Source organism: Sinohyriopsis cumingii, chromosome 10 (genome assembly GCF_028554795.1).
Source record: "Sinohyriopsis cumingii isolate HCF-2022 chromosome 10, ASM2855479v2, whole genome shotgun sequence".
In the NCBI taxonomy this organism is placed as follows: Eukaryota; Metazoa; Mollusca; class Bivalvia; order Unionida; family Unionidae; genus Sinohyriopsis; species Sinohyriopsis cumingii.
The window spans coordinates 743,278-761,515 of record NC_142970.1 but is presented as its reverse complement, the minus strand read 5'-3'; the positions used below and the strand labels follow the sequence as shown (position 1 = coordinate 761,515).

Genomic DNA, 18,238 nt, shown 5'->3' with positions numbered 1-18,238 from the left:
TCCAGATTCAGTAATATTAATCTGTGATATTCCTTGTTAAAATACACCAAGAGTAGGGGAATCCAGTATGTTATCAATTTGGACAGTTTTATTCAGGATGAGCATTCCATGATGGACATATCTGCCTTGGTCAATAAGGCCCAACAGCTGAGAAGTTTTCAGAGATATCCAGGATGCTTATCTTTACATTCCTATCTTCTGTGCCAACAGGAAATTATTCAGTTATGTTTGGGATGGGATCTTTCAGTGTTGGCTCTTCCTTTCAATCAGTACTTGAACAACTAGTTGATGCACAATGTTCTCTGATGTGCCCTTTTGAAGGATGTCTTTTTATTGGGAGATAATGACACCTCCAGGCATAATCAAGAATCACTAAAAGTAGGATCTGATCTCTTTGATTAGCCTGTGTTTCTTCAGACAAAATTGCTAAACTACAGACAATACTTTGGTAGTGGGGTACCTCAGATGCCTCTTCTGTCTGCTTGGACATCTGGAATATCCTCTGTTGAAGATAAGAGATTACATTTGGAGAATGTCTCATTTTTGAGGCAGGCAGAAATAATCTGGTAAATAGGTTGTCTATACAGGGGCAAGTAGTAATCACAGCATGCTCTCAGCATCAGTATGTAGAAGGCTTGTTTTATCTACTTGTAAATTCTTTGTTAGATTTGATTAAAACAAGGCTGAACAACATGTTCCCTCTATCTCCACTGCCAGACTAGAAGGCATTAGATGCCCACATTTTAAGGTGAGATCAGCTGTTCACCTATGCCTTTCCATCTTTGAGAATAATCCCTCAAGTTTTTCACAGAGTCAGATCTTCCAGGTCACAGCTTATCCTGATAGCCCTTCTGTAGCTCCAGCGATCATGGTTCATTGATGTCCTGGATCTGTTGGTCGACAATTCCAGGGTATTGCCTGGTACCACTGAGGAGTTAATTGTTGTCACAGCATACGTACCTCTTGCATGACACTCGGGTGCTCCACCTTCACTCTCTGCTCATATCACATGATCTATTCACCAACTCTCTTTTCAAGCAAGGTTGACAGATTCATTGCTTAGGCTATAAGGCAATTGACTTCCAAGGTTGATGTCAGATTAAGAATTTTCTATAATTTATTCAGTAAGAACCGCATTGATCCTAACTGCTGCTTGTCTGCGGCAATTTTCTTCTGTTTCTGTTTGAAGAAAAAGATTGCTTGGTATCAACCTTTGTGGGATATGGAGCATCCCTCTCTAGTTCTCATTGTTTTCCATTGATGGTCATACCCAAATCTGAGAACTGACTGGGTACTTTGATGCCAAGTTGGAACCTTCTCTGTGTGTGTGGTTTAATCATTGTATAAACTTTTTTATGAACCTTTTAGTATCTCTTCATGAACAGAACCTTAGTCTTAAAATGGTCTTCTTTTTCCCTGGCATCAGCAAGTAGATGAAATGAATTTCATGCTTTGTCAGTGGATAAAGTTTGTTTACACATCCTTGGTATCACTGACTTGGTCTGTAATCTTTGCCAACCCGGATTTCTGGGCAAGAAGAACCAGCGTTTGGTAGCTCTTGTTCCTATTGAAATTCCTTGTCTCAGTTGTATGTATCTGTCTGTGCTAGAGATGATAAAGATGGACTTCTTTGCCCAGTTAGAGGTCTCTCTCTAAAACAGGCATGTGCAAATGTCCTTCAGGGTTGCGAGCCTGATAAGCAAATTTTTAAACTTGTTCAGCCTCAACACAATTGTCAACATCACTGCTGTTTTGCATCAGCATCACTAAGACTAAGCGTTCTGTACTGCTTGTGCCCCAGAGTTTTGCATTCATTCTTACATTGATTACTTTTTATCCACTAAAAATGCAACAATGTTGTGCCAATCATTCCAAATAAAATTATCACCACAGTTCTGTATTTTTCTTGTTATTTGACAAAGTTTTTCACATTTTATTTATATGCTATAAGTGATGTGCATTATCTTTAGAAATAAACTGTGATCAGTACTTTGTCATTATAATAAATCAGGCGAAATTTTTGTCTCTTGGATGGTTTGAAGCATTTTGCACAGATTTGATTGGCTTTATTCTCATCAGTTGGTTCATTTTAAATATTGTTTAATAAACACATTTTTCATGTTTTTGACATACAACTAGCCAGTGCTGTCAAAGCCAGGGTTCTTCTGCTGTTCTTTCCCTCTTATATGTACCCGCAAATACCACTCCGGTGGCCTAGTGGTTAGAGCGTCCGACTCGGATGCAGGAGGTCATGGGTTCGATCCCTGGCCGAGTCGTACCAAAGACTTCAAAAAATGGTGCTAACAGCTGCCTCGCTTGAGTCTCAGCATTATGAGGTTAGTGTTAGGACTGGTTGGCCTGGTGTCAGAATAATGTGACTGGATGGGACATGATGCATGATGACCCAGTGCTAGACATCAGTATAAATGTGACACTGCAGACATTGTAGCGATATGACTGAAAAATTGTTAAAGCTACGTTAAAAATTCAAATCACACACACACACACACACACATGTACCTGCAAATCCTGCAACTAAATGATGTGAAAGAATTTCAGCTCTGTTCTAACTGTTTCCAGGGTTTTTGTGTGATGATTTTATGGTGTTGTGATTCTTTCATTATCAAAAATGAATTCAATTGAAATGTCAAAGATAAAAGATTCCACAAGTTGAATTTTGCTGACATTAGATATGCTTGGTCCACTCAATTCACGTAGTTTGATTGGAAGTTGACATGGAACTTCTTGATAGCAATTTTTTGTTTCTATCGAACAGATGTGGCCTCAGTTAGTAGCGAGAGAACTGATGTTCCTGCCACACATTACCTTGCATGTCTCCTGTCTGTTTAATTATAGTGGTCTCCTTCATGAATCCCCTCCCCCCCCCCGCGACCAGCTGCCATCCACTCTTTACGGCCAGAATCCCTTGGCACCAACAAGTTTGTGTTTAATAGTACCGTCAAGAAAGGTCACCCCTCTAATGCAACCAGCAGCCAACATATTAGTGCACAAATGTGAAATTTACCCCTACAAGCAGCCACATTTTATTATTAGTATGTGTCCAGAAATCGTATTTAATTATGGTAAGTGGTTACAGTTATCTTTCCCGATATCTGTTTCTTGATTTCAGGTTTTGTTACTGAAAAAGTGTTGGTTATAAAGTGCATTTACCTTAAAGGTTATATCATTAATACCGATCTTTGCAGGAAATGGGGTCAGCATTGTTTTGATAGAGGTTTGGGCTTCACACAGCAGATATTTTCTTTTAACTGACAATTACAACTGGACGTAATTGTCAAGATCATAACATGATCAGATAGAATTGGAGTCGGCATTGTTTTGACAGAGCTTTGGTCTTCTTACAGTGGAGAATTTATTTTTAAAATTGGTGATTACAACCAACGTAATTGACAATAACGTAAACATGGTCAGATAGGAGAAAGAAAGATTTTGTGGATTAACACACAGAAGCAATCAGCTTGAAACAAAACATGGTACCAGACAAAGACCGAAAAATCGCACGACAGTACATGTATCACTTCCTTTATAAGCAAGGTTTTTCTTTTACATAAGTTTCAGCTGCAAAATTAAATTGCAGTACTATACAATTAGCAACATAGGAATAAATCATTACAAAACTTTAACATGTCATCATGTAAACGAGGAAATAAAATGTTAAAAGAAAAAGTTATTCTACTTGACAACACTGGGGAATGTTCACTTGCCAAAAGATTTTATGTTGGGAAGACTGAAATAAACTAGATCATAAAAGATAAGGAGAATAATGCATCCATCCACTATGAAATTATATGCAACAAAGAGATTTGTAAGTCCTCATGTTTTCGCGAGTATATAGCCTTAAAGAGTCATCTAAATACACGTAGATTTGTACAAATTGTAATTCTGATCACATTTAAAAAAATCGTCTACCCACCCCTTTCCTTTCAGAAATGGATCATCCAACTTTGTAAGTCCTATCCAGGACCGCGGGCAAGGTAGGACAAATTCCAGGGGACCACAGCAGTCATGGGGTCCACCGTCCTTTCAATTTGTGATTCATTGGGGCCAGCTGGATAATGTTCCCTAGGGACCACAAATCCTGTCAACTGCCCTGGTCTTCTCTGATGCTTTTTGTGCTCATATCTACTTTCCTATTTTAGGCAGGTTACTGAACTATTAACTAATGATTTTTAAACATGTTATTACTGTGAAGGGTGTACAGATTTTAAACCTGTACAAATTTGTTTGAAACTTTCTTCATGAACATCAGTTATGTTACTGCCAATCGCTTACAACTTGCCCTACGTTGATTGTACATGCATTATATATTGGAGTGGGAAAAAAAACAGATTTGACTTCCTGAGAAAGGTCTTTACTCTTAGCCCTGCTCTTTCAGCTTTACTTTGTGTAATACATTAGGAAGACCTGTTCAATTTAAATGAACTGTTCCACCGCCGTATGTCCCTTTCTGTCAAGGCTGAAGGAATAGATTTGGAGATACATACCCCCCCAAATGTTCTGTATGCAACAAAAGTTCATCAAATCCAGAACTAACCTTTGATCAAGATTCTAGTGTTATCAATCCTTCTAGTATAAACCTGAAGGTCTGCAACATAGCCATTATTAGGATCTCTTCAGGATGGACTATTGCTTGTGTCAGTCACATGAGCATTTTTCTGTTGATTTTCTTATCTAGTTTGGCTAAACTTCATTTTGAGGCTGTAAGTATGGAAGAGTTTGTACCGTACTTATTTTGGTATTATGCTATACCATAACAATATAAACTTCAGCAAGGACTATGATCTCTTAACGGTGGCATTGGATATGGCGTTTTGTTTGGTTGAAACCATGATTCATTGTTTTGGCACATGATTTTTCTGGATATGATCCTGTAGCCTTCCTTTTGGCTAGATCACTTCACTTTCTGATTGTTTATCATTAGTGTTGCACATATCTGCCTTGGGCTCAATCCTATTTGGTCCAATAAGTTATCAAGCAATCCTCCAATACTTAATACATATACAGTGTGACCCCGCTATAGCGCGCTCTGTTAAAACGCAAATTCAGATATAACACAGTCGTGGCGTGGGCAAGTTGTACGCGATTGGTGGTAAAAAATGTAAAAAGTTGTGTATCTTTTTGGGGAAGAGATTGCGTATGAATAATTCAAGACGATCGAGGATTGGCTTCTGCAATTATATATGCATTTTTCTCGTACATGAAAAAGTATTTTCTTCTTCTTAAAAGTAGAAAGAAAAAAAAATGTATAAAGTTTATTCTGGGATCGCGTAGGTCTTCGCCAATGTCGCAAACTTGGATTGTTTTTCCTTACTGGCTACAAAACATACCATAAGGCTTTTTATTTATTGGTGACGTTGTTGGCTGTTTAAACTTTTATATACGACCATTGGTTTGGAGTGCAAAAATTCAGAGGCCCCATGAAAGGAAGCTGCAAACTGCATATAAAATGCTCTAAAATTTATTGTTACATAAACAAATTCTTTGTCCATACTGACAAACCATCTAAACAGTGCATTGTTATATCATAATCCGCTTATCTTGACATCTAGCAGGAGTTCTGTATGTTATGAAATAACCACTTTTTTGTTGTTGACATTTCTGGTAATAGAGATCAACTGGACGAGACATTGTCTCGTAATCTATCTTTCATCGGATTTTTGGCCGCTCGCTAGTAATGAATATATTTACAAAGACAGACATTTATATGTGGATGGTAAGTAAAATTCCTTTTCTTTTCACTCAGAATTAAATCCTTCAGAACACTCACATTTTCTTTAATAATCCCTGTCATCAGAACACCTGTGTCTCAAATGTCCGTTGACCCGTTGTTAATTTTCAGATGCATACATGGAAGGCAGGATCATGCTGCTACCACGAATGTTTATTTAAAAAAATACATCTTATTGGTTTCTTCAATAGGCATCAAGGGGCAGTAACTAGAATAGTCCAAACGACGGCCATTTCCTTTTTAAAAATGTACCCAGATAAAATAGTTTGCTGAAATTTCAGAGGAAACAGATTACCTTTGAAAAATACCAGTCTCAATCATGCAGTACAATTATTTGATATTGCCACCACAATAAGAAATGGACATTCGTTTGGTTCTCCAAAGTTGTCCTTTAGCAGTGACTTCAATAGGACATGCACTTTTCTTCAAAGGAAGTCAGTACCAGACTTAAATAAAAGTGATGGAATCTGGTGGATTTTTACATTTTCCAACGTGACTAAAACACATTAACTGTGCTGTGAAAGTTTCCTGTTGGGGAAAAAGTTTATGCTTATGAACGCTACCAACGGCGACTTAAAATGCACACTAATTTTTACCGACTTGGAACGTAATTTAAAGTAAATGTGTTTCGTTATTCGTCACGTGATTGTGCTATGTTTTTCCACTGAATTCAGACCAATATGACCTGTTACAAAATTATTGAACATTTTAAAGTTCTTTGTGTGCATATTTTTGATGGAATCACTTGTATTGTGGATTCAGTGTATATGACGAGGTTCGCAGGTGAATACACGGTGTTGATACACTATTCATCCTATACATTAGATATTTATGTATAAACAGGATTCAGATATATGTACTAATTCATGGTTCTCTGAATAAAGTAAACTATTATATTATGTCTTCTCTGTTTTCACTACAGGTGTATTTCTCATTTAATATGCATCAATTTAAGATGGTAACTGTGCTGACGAAGCACGTATTTTACCGCCCACATTTATTACCCACCCCCACAATTTTTTTGGAGGTGTGTACATTTTCTTCAGCTAACTGACTTGGTTGCATATAACACGGTTTGGTATGTAAGTTATAATGCGGTCGGGTTTTTTGGCTCCCAACCACCGTGTTATAGCGGGCTCACACTGTACTTAGGAAATAAAAGCACAGATTCCCATAAAATACAATTGCGGTAAAATTCAGATACTGGCATGTCTTTGATTTGGATCTGGTTTCCATGTTGCATACAGTGGAATTGTTCAGGGAATCGCAACAAATTTACCAAAGTACCTCAGACACTTTAAACAATGCATATTTTGTTACTGAAAACATCTGCTTGAGCAAGCTGTTGCTTTATTTTTTTTAAATGGTGTCCAACAAGCAACAGATCAGGATGAAAGGGATAATAAACCTCTTTAAAAGTGTTTAGAGTACAGAAGAATAAAAGGGAATATTCAGAGTCTTGTGGGAAAAGTTGGAAAGGGCAAAAGTTATGATTTGTGGAAATCGTGTTGATTTGAGTAGGGCAGGAAGGGTGATTGCCAAGAACCCATTGAGCTCCATAGAATTTGGAATTGCACTTTGTGAAATTTCAGGAACTAATCAGATTTGACACAGAGTGGAACATAATGTTTAACGCTGCTGCATTAGTAATGAATCACACTTCTGGACTTGTAAAATGAATGTTTTCCAGCTTGACAGAGTAATACATGAGATTTTGTTACACCTTAGTGAAAAATGGTCCAACTTACAGAAAATAATTGACTGCCTTTAATGAGGTCTTGTAACGGTTGGCAAGTCTGCTAAGGACCTCAACCTACTAAATTTGTTGTTTTAGGGTTTAACGCCATTTTTCAGCACACGATAGGCTATACATGGCGGCCAGTATTAATGGTGGAGGAAGAACCCGGGAAAACCCCAGAAAAAAAACACCGACCCACAAGAAGCTACTGGCAAGCTTTCTCACATACCCACATTAGCCAAATCGGAGACTTGAACCCACGCAGACGGGTGAGATGGCAATGGTCCATAACGGAGAGCGCTTTAGACCACTCGGCCACTCAGGGCCCCCAACCTTCTAAATCAGCAATGCATTAATAGCAGGGAACTGGTATTAAAATTGATTTTTGGGAGGTGGGGTGTTGGCAAAAACAGTTTTTATTTGTGTAATATTTGCCTGCTATCAGTGCTTACTTCCCTCATCCCTCCCTGCTCTATTGTCCTTTATTTGTCAATCTACATAAGGAAGGAAAATGTTCGAATTGTCTGAAGTGGGCCCCTTTATCACATCCAAGTTAATATATGGAATATATATTGTCTGCAACATGGGAATCAATTGATTTACAGCACTTTTAATGCATGATTGGTTTTATCATGCCAAGGAAATGGAAATAAAGTGCCTTTCCAAAGGACATGCTGAGGCAGCCAACACAGGTTGACCTGGGTGTGTATCAAACCGATGAATATGGGTCTTATCTCCTAGTCGAGCTGCCATGGATCCTTGACTAGGAATCAGACTGGAATGATTTTCTTTTTCAATTCTGGACATCCAGTTTTCTGAATTGAACTTGGACTGGGCACTTGGCATCCTGGAAAAGACCAGTAACTCCGTAGTGATCAGGTAGGTATTTTATAATTGAAAATTGTCCTTCCTACCCACCCCCACAATACATTTCCATATCTTTGTAACAAAATAACTATTATTTACAAAAATGATGGGAGAGAGGTCCAGAAAGATTATGAATACAGTAGAACCTGTTATGAGCTACACCTGTCATTTCTGACCACGATCGTAATGTACGGATCAATTTTATTATACAAATGCTCTGTTGTGAGTGACTACCTGCTGAACATGACCACGATGTCTTGGCAAAACTAATCTGTTAGTTAGCTTATGATTGTTATTGCTACTCCTTGTAAAATACTCAAGGATTGTAGTGAAAAAGATGCTCCTTAGATTTGCCGTATACTCCTGCAGCAGACATCCTGAAAATATTGTTTTTATTATACCTTCCCATTTGTACCCCACTGCCGATTTCAATAATGAAAAGTATAAATAAAATCTGCAGTGCACAGAACTTACTCCTTTCATTCATTGATTTATAATTTCAAACGTGACTGTGACCAAGTAGGTCATAACACCGTCATCGTCAGCAAATTTCATCTTTAACAAAAATTTTAAATATAAATTTTTTAGATCCATTTCCATTTCCTGGGGCAAGTCCATTTACAGCAAAGTGGTGTTTGCATGGCTGCTGATGTGCACTTTTTATCACATTAAAGATTTCTCTTATTGAAATCTGTAGGGGGGGTACAAATGAACAGGGAAGTATACTGTATAGTCAGATTATATCAGCATCAGTTTTAAACTAAAAGACCTCATGTGATGTTGACTTAGTCTTGAATGAAAAGGTTCCACTCTGACATCCAGTATGTCTGCCATGGTAGCCTTCTTGAAAAACTCTGCTCCTCCTGAATGCATAGTCATACTGGCAATGGGTTTCACCAAAAGGTTTCGTATGATGTTTAACTGGTCCTAAATAATAATGTTGCTTGTAAATCTGGTTATCACTACTATGAATGGATGGTCATATCAACATGTGGTTTTCACCAGAAGACATTTTGTGTTGTCAGGTTGGATTTAAATAAAATTTTGTTCATCTGATATCCAATATATCTACTATAGAGACCATCATGAAAATAATTTTGCTACTCCTAGATGGAAAGTTGTATCAACCTTGCATTTTCATCAGAATTGTGATGTACTAAACTAAAATGGTGCTAATTTGAAATCCTGTGTGAAAACCATGACAGCACTCTTGAAAGTTTGTTTTTGCTACTCCGAAAGGGAAAGTCATATTAACATGGAGAATTCACCAGAAGACTAATTGTGTGATATCTAGCAAGTCCTGAATGAAAATGGTACAGATCTGACTTCAAATATGGCTGCTGCATTGAACATCATCTGAATGGAGTCTAGTAACATGGCATTTTTACCAGTAGTTTTCTAATGGTGTATGGTTTGTTCTAAATTAAAATAGTGCCATTTGTTCCCATATGGCTGTCACAGTGGCTCCTTTGAAATTGTCGCCACTCAGGCATATTGGAAATGGTTTCAGCACTTTGCGATTAAAAAGGACTCATGATATTGTCTTGAATTCCTGGAAATTCTTTTCTGAGGTTGCATTAGAGAGGGACTACTATACAACAAAGAAGTTACATTGTGCCGGACAAAATTACACATTTTGCCTTCATTTTTCTGCTCATTAGTAATGAGTGCACAACGATAACAAATATAAAATTTGCATTATGGGGGGGGGGGGCTCAAGTGGCCTAAAGCACTCACCATTACAGATCACTGCCATCTCACCTCTGTCTGCATGGGTTGAAGTGTCAGGCACAGCCAGTGTGGGTATGTGGAAAAGCTTGCCAGTAGCTTCTTGTGGGTTGGCATTTTTTTCTGGGGTTTTCCCGGGTTCTTACCCTACCATTTATACTGGCCACTATGTATAGCCAGCCTATCATGTGCTGACAAATGACATTATACCCTATAACAACAACAGCATGGAAGAAGTTTTGAAAGATTAAATATTGCCTAAACTGTTGATATTGACAGCAAGAGTCCCTGATATTGTCCATTTCATATTTCATTAAGCAATTGCATACACAAGTGCTTCAGTATTTCTTTATTTCTTTGTTTTGGAGTGGTTTCATTTCAGTTCCATTTGTTTTGATTTCTTCTTCTTAGAAATTGTTAGCTACATGTGCAGTGTATGTACTGTGCTTGTTTTTGCAAATCTTCTTGACCTTTCCTGGCATTTTGAAATGAACAAAAGAAATTTTGTTCAGTAATCACATAAGGTTGGTATACGCTCTTTAGCAATATATTTCACTTTTAAAAGAGAGCAAATATTCATTTTATCTTGTCGTTCTGTTACTAAGGTTTTCTTTATGGATACTTGTATGTGGTAAATTTTCAAGGATCTATTTAACTACATCATTGCAAGACTATCTTTACACAGTTAAATCCTTTATTTTCAGAGACCCATGTTAAGCAGTTAGTGACATTAAACTGGAAACTGCACACTGTGGATTCCTGGTTGATACTGACCTGCAACTCTTCAACGTGAGAGAGAGCGATAGAGAGGGAGAGGATGCGAGTGAGCGATCAGCATCTTGATGACTCTTAATACGAACAACTGATTGGTGCACTCAACCAAGAGACCTTACTCAAAGAAACACTGCACTTGGACTTTGTGCATTTATTCCAGATTCCATTACTTTAGATTCAGGAAGAAAAGATATCTTTAAATTTCTTGGTTCGACTTGGCTACCTAGACTGACTGCCCTGATTCAAGATTGTATGGAGATTTTCACTAGTGTCCCAAGGATTGTCTTTCAGCCAAAGTTACTTATGTCCCAGATGGAAATTTGGCTTATTTGCCATTATTCTTATTCATTCCTTTTTGATGTGATTACTTGGTGCATTTGTCAATGCATGCAGAACATAGGAACTAAACAAAATCACTAATCTTTTGTTAAGTTATAAAGTACAGCCATTTGATATATTTACCAAATTGAGTGCTGCCTATACATCAGTTACGTGCTTACTAATGCACATCTCATCAATCAACCTTACAGCTAATTATGTACACTTTTAGAAGTGTTGTCTTTGCTTATGCTATCAGAATGTTAAAGAAATTTACATGCTAATAAATCGCTTTATTCTGAAATCTATTCATAAATATAATTGATACATGAAAAATATATTTGACAAATTAAAGTGGTATGAAGAATTTTGGTCTTGTTTATGCAGCAGAACTGGCCTTCATGTCTGTCTGCCAGTTTGTCCATATATTTGAGCAGCAGAGAGGGTACACAGACCACTTGCTGGAAGGTCCGATTTTGACAAATAAAGCTTAATACGAAAATGAAAAAATAAGGTCAGTAATGTCAAACCGAAGCCTCTAACTTACCGAGAATTTCTCTAATTGGAGTACTTTATTTTTGTCAGTCCATTTTTTTTCTCCAGAATTTGTGTTTATCTGTCTGGACACTTTTTTGTGGTCGCACCATCTCTGCTGCTATAATTAAATCATTATTATATCAATAATGGAATCTTACACTAGTAGATTAGCTCAAGAAAGATTAAAAGCAGTTCGAAAATATCTTCCTGTTCTCATCCACTCCGATGGCCTAGTGGTTAGAGCATCCACCTCGGATGTGGGAGGTCGTGAGTTCGATCACCAGCCGAGTCATACCAAAGACATAAAATTAGTACTAACAGCTGCCTCGCTTGGCGTTCAGTATTAAAAGGTTAGTGTTAGGACTGGTCGGCTTGGTATTGGGATAATGTGACTGGGTGGGACATTGTAGCAACATGACTGAAAAATTGTTAAAGCCACGTTAAAATCCAAATCATACACACACACTTCCTGTTCGTGATGCACTCAAACAAAAACTGCAACAATGTCAAGAAACACAAGTTAAATATGCGAATTAAAAGAATAATTTTTAAAAACCTGTTACAAATGCTACTGATAAAGTTGCAGAAGTTACTGAGTCTTCTTCCTACATTAACCCTTTACCTCATAGAGTGTATGGCTTTTTAGCCCTCTGATAAACATGTAACTAAGTTACCCAGTGCAGTGCACTATAAATAGAACACCTGTTACCTATTCAACTCCATCCACACGGGCCTGCCTGTTAACTGTTAAGCAGTATAGTGTATGTTACGTTTAACAGCAGTTTTAACCATTTTACATTTTTGGTACACATCTATTATGTATGGAAAAATTTAACCTGAAGTTGCTCTTCAAGATAAATTGACGAAAAAAGGTTTTAATGCTATTACAAATGCAAAATCGAAAGAAGTTTCTGATATTGCTGCAAATTATATAAGCAGAGGTAAATATGTAAGAACGAAATGTGCTGACTCTTGGACAAAAGATGATTAGATTAGAGATGTATGTCTTACCTCTGCTGAACAAGATTCTCTCAAAGATAATGATCCTGATTTTAAAATATTTAAGCGAGAAAAAGAGAACGACTACAAGTTATAACTGAAGCTCTTCCAACTAAATCTGAAATTCCTGAACAACAATTACAATCTTCTCAAATTCCTCAATGACAAAGCTACGAACTGATAAACCTGAACAACAATTACAACCTCCAAGAACAATCTGAGGATGCTTTTGAATCTTGTAGATTTACACCTGATGGTTTGCAAACTATTAGGAATGCAGATTATTCTGGGTTAGTAGATATTGGTGCAAAATATAATAAATATATATAAGATAATTATTTAAAATCTGGACATGCATCTACAAAAAAAAGTTGGGCTAAAGATATATTATTGATTCAGTTTGGTCGTAAAAAATATAAAGATGTAGATTTAGTTCAGAAAGAAGAATTTTATACTCAACTGTTGTTAAAACTTAGCCAAAAACCAGAAGTGGAATAGGAATTTGTCCTGACAGTGCTCTTGCCAATACTGACTGACTAGAAATTCTGATAGGAGGTAAACACGCAGGAAATAATTCTCCAGAAATTATTAATGAAATATCTGATATTTGCCAAAGATTATTTACAGGTGGTGTTTTGGATCGTAATGTTTATCATTTTCTCAATTGTTGACGATTATTACAGTGATTGAAAACAGTTTATCAATTTGTAATTTAAAATTTTTTTGTACATAATGTTCAGCATGGGCCTGTAATAGTTAGGGTGGTAAACTCACAATTGCCAACTTACGAAGCGATTTGCGGAGATGGATTTGGTGATGTTGTTCAAGGTTTACTTAAGAAAAGAACTCAAAAAGCAATACTGTTCGTGATAAAGGTATCAGTGTTGTTGGTAATGTTGCCAGTAAAACATTTTCAGCAAAGAAAGGTTAGCTTGATTAGTACAAAGAAAATCACAGTAAAATACCCAGCACTGAAGTTGTGCCTGCATATATGAGTAAAATAATAAATCGAGCTGCAAATCAAAAACTAACATAGTTGGCTAATATACCCCAGTCAGAAAAAAGAAAAATGTATAAGCAAGTTTAATAGCAGGAAGTGGTCTTCATGTTAGATGATAATAATTATAGTAAAAATGTTTAAGCGTATATCTGATCCAGCATTTGATATGGACGCACCAATTCTTAAAGATGAATCTCTACGTGATTATCAGTATCCTTATGACACACAACAACCAAATCAGCATGGTCGAATTTAGCTGCAAGTTCAAGATACAAGTGGATATTTCTTACCAGCTGAAACGTTTATTGAAGTAGAAGGAGAAATTATAAAAACAGATGATACTGAATATGCAGCTAATGTTAGAGTTGGTTTTGTTAATAATGGTATGGCTTTGACAGTGGTACGTGTATTATTGACTGAAGAAATATTGAAACCATTTTAAAAAATGATGTTGCTACAATAATATTGGGTCTAGCAAGATATGAAGGTGATTATTTAAGATCAGTTCATCTGTCTGATGTTTGCCAAAGACACTTCTAACCACCCTTATAACAGACAGTATAAGACGACCAAGAGACCTCACCATTGCCAATGCGGCAGATGTTTGGCCAGTGGTTCATGATGCTAGTCCAGAATTTAACTTGGGACTTGCTGCACGTAAATCGATGTTAAGAGGCAGAAATAGAAGATTTTCATGTGCAATTCCACTCTCACCTATCTTTGTATTTTGTAGAAATGTAAGGAAAGTTATTTTTGGGTACTTGGGAGAAAAGCTACTGATGATGATGCACTCTGTCATCCTATCGGTGATGCTGGTAAAGTACTAATAACAAAACTTAGTAGATGCCAGTAATGACCCTATTGCTTGTTGAAGAATTTTTTTAAAATTACTTTTATGAATTCAGGTGGAAAATCATTGTTGTCATGATTGACAGTGACAACAGATAGCGTTTAAAGTAATGTTAATGCTTTATTTACATGGTATGTAGTATCACAGCAAGGAGTTTCTGCACCACAACCTTTTCATTGCTTTACAAGATACTGCATGAGTAAACTCAAACATATAGCCAAATGATATTTTATATTTTAATGTTAACTTTCTTTTAAGGATAAACAGAACTCAAGAACCATCTGAAGATATATTGTAAAAGTTTAATCTGAATCATGTAGCTCGTGCATATCATTTACTGACATTCATTAGACATGATCAAAATCTAGAAACTGATTTGCAAATATCACCGATTTTACAAATCTGTATCAAATCTATTACTTTTTACTGGAACATATAGAATTATTTAAACAATCTGTTGTTTTTATTCATTTTAAAGTTTGTGTAAACCCTGGAGGTGTTAATTACAGAACAGTTGCAGTTATACTCCATGATAAAGCAATGATACTTGAAGGTGTTGGTGGATGAATGTCAGTTATTGAAGCCCCAGTAGAAAACAATTAAATCGCTCACGATATAATGTCGTATCTTCATGTTAGTGTCAGTCTGACTCCTGGTCAGATTAAAAAGCTTTAATCAAATTGAGCAATGAACTGTGGAATAAAAATATTACTAAAATAAGATCAGATCACATGTGGTCAAAATACACTATCATTGTCAGAACGTCAACTCGGGCATTTCAAAGTCACCAAAGAATCAAAAGTGGGTGTTAAACTCAATATTTCTGCTGGGGCAGTTACAGACTCGATTAAAACCGGCGGTATATTTCCACTTCTTGCAGCTATACCAGTGTTAATAGCTGCTGCAGCTCCAGCTGTTTCAAAAGCAGCTGCACTTGGTGCTGTTGGAAATGCAGCTGGGATGGCATTAAAGAAAGCAACAGGACAAGGATTTTAAGAAAGGGGAAGGGGTCTAAGATTACCAGGAACTCATCATCGATACAGAAAAGGTCTGAGATTTCCAGGAACACTTCGCTGATTCTTCCTATGTTAAATTTTGATTTACTTCATTCTGCTAAAAAATTAAACAAAAAATTTCAGAGGTGTTTTATGCGTTTCCAATTCCCAAAACAACCAAACAATATTTAAACGTATTATTAATCGAAATAAAAGTTCTGGTCCTGGTACTCATTGGGTGGCATACGAAATTGATCCATATGGAATTGTTTATTTTGATTTGTATTGTTTGGCTCCACCAAAAGAATATTTTAATTATGTAAACAATAAAAACTCGAGTCTGGTATTCAACATTACCAACACAGACAATAACGGATTCGGTAATATGTGGGCATGAAGTAATTGCTATAGTTGATGCTGTGTCTTCATAAAAAATATCACCTCATCAAGTCGTGCACGAGTGTACAAGCAGACGGTCCATCATTTTAAACAGATCTTAAAGTATAATGATAGATATTTACGGAAGATCTTCTCTGAGTAAGACTTATGGCAAACCTCAAGGCGACTTATCAAAATATGCTACCCATGATGAGGTCTAGGATCAATTTGCTAATTTTTTTAGTCTTGCAAATGTGGACCAAAATTAAGTCGATTTTTAAGATAACCAACGGTTTAAGACTAGTTATAACCTGTTGACATATTATTGTGTGTGTTCCAGATGCAACAGAAGATAACTTGGTGGTGTTTACTAAAATCGGTAAAATTAAAAAATCAGAGGAATTAGTTCTATCAGTCATGGGAGAAATTGCTGGACATATCAGAAGAATTGGGAATTTTATGTACGGCAATCTCAATATGAGTAAAAATACAATTATTAATGTGAGAACCAAAATCAGATGATGATGTGGTAACTAAAAGATATGTAGACTGCAACAACAACATGATCAGAAATGAGATCAATGATTGTTTATTGACCGCAGGTGATACAATGACTGGTTCTATCAATATGACTAAGACTAAAATCACTGGTCTTTAAGAACCAGAATCAAGCCAAGATGCTGCCATGAAGAAATATGTCGATGATGGCAACATTCCTATGATGAACTTGTTAATGACAATCAATGATGGAATGACCACATTTAGATCTGAATATTCTTGTCATGTACAAACGTTTTTAAATTTTCATAATAACACAAATATAGCCATTAATTAATTTGTTGGAAGTCTGGTCATCGATATTAAGCTATGACAAAAAATATTACCAATCGTATAATTCATACAGCAGCATCTGGATCAATGTTATGGTTACCACTTAATAAATCTTTTAACATCGCGCCGAGTTTACCGAGTTCTACAGGTGGTCAGTACTTCGCGATGCAACATCTACCACAATTTCACGGCATTGTCCTCTGGATATATGTTAATGATGTGGGAGCAAAACCACGAGCAAATATTCGTGGTGGAACCTGAAGAAAAATGCAGCACTGTGTTGTACTATTGGTGTGTTGAATTGGTTGCTAAAGTACCACCTACTTAAAATATGAGCTCCCTAATCAACGTTCAGCATTACAGATACAATCAAGCACGTGAATGGCAAACAAAACCAGAAAATATCGTTGACTATTATACAGTAAAAGTAAAAAAATATTGCAGACATAATTGTTTATTTGGCATCTGCTCTTATCGCTGAAACTGATGTATTACAATCAACAATAACAATGACATCACCAGCAGTTGCACCAATTTGTTTCAACTGCAATAATAGGTCTTATGAATATCATTGGAAAACAATATGCACGTGTACAAGCGCAAAATTACATGATTATATAATAAAATTACAGGGACAATAGCATACTCCAAATTGTCCTCATTATTATCAACAAGCCTTATTGATAGAAAAATATCGGATTTTGAGTTCACGGAGATGATTAAAATCTCCAAAGAAGCCATGACTGTGATAGAATCTGCTCCTGATTTAGAAAGTTGGGATTTAAATAATGTTGACACTGAACGAATTACTACAACAGATTGTTGTTAATACAACTCCGTCAAAAACAATCATATCAGTGAGCTCACCTAATCCAGAATTTAGTGTTAACTTTACAACTGCAATTCCACTGAAAGAAATAGCGCTAGCACAATTACTAGTATATTACAGCTGGCCAAATATCAGATCAAAATCATTTGGCGGATTTACAAGCAAATAATTCGATTCTATTTTCGTATAAAAATAAAGATGATGGAAAACCTGAATGGCAAGTTGTCGGAAATCCAACAGGTAAATATTAATTTGGACAAATCATTGATAAATTGCAGTGCAGAAGCAAATTTCTAACTGCAAACGAATAAAAAATAGCTATCACCATTCACAAGCCAACTTTATCAGCTGCGATATAAATTTATTTGCAAGATTATATGTTGTAGATATTTATCAGTCATCTATCCGATCTGTTTTAGAATCTCATGAGCCAGCAGAACCTCAATCAGATGATTTTATCACAGATGAGAAAAAAAATTCTAAAAGTTTCAGAGTTTAAAAATGAACATAAACCGTTTCATGAGTTGCTTCATCACAGAGCATACATTTGGTAAATATTCTGTTAATGAAGATATAATTAAATTAATTGCTAATAAAATTAAAGCTGAACATGAAACTATCTACAACTCTACATCAGTTATTTGA

The 18,238-nt window shown here is 36.2% G+C and overlaps 1 protein-coding gene across 2 annotated transcripts in view; it reads left to right on the top strand.

The window, feature by feature from the left end:
- Positions 1-11,541, top strand: part of LOC149789479 (importin subunit beta-1-like) — a 208,535-nt gene extending 196,994 nt beyond the window's left edge. Inside the window, exon 24 of one of the 2 annotated variants that reach the window (XM_089971493.1) lies at positions 10,787-11,541. In XM_089971493.1, the coding sequence (XP_089827619.1) occupies position 10,787 (1 nt within the window). In that variant the 3' untranslated portion in view covers positions 10,788-11,541. Of the gene's footprint in view, positions 1-3,948; positions 6,646-10,786 lie in introns of those variants that run through there. The other variant, XM_089971494.1, reaches the window with a different exon arrangement.
- The last annotated feature ends 6,697 nt before the right edge of the window (positions 11,542-18,238 follow it).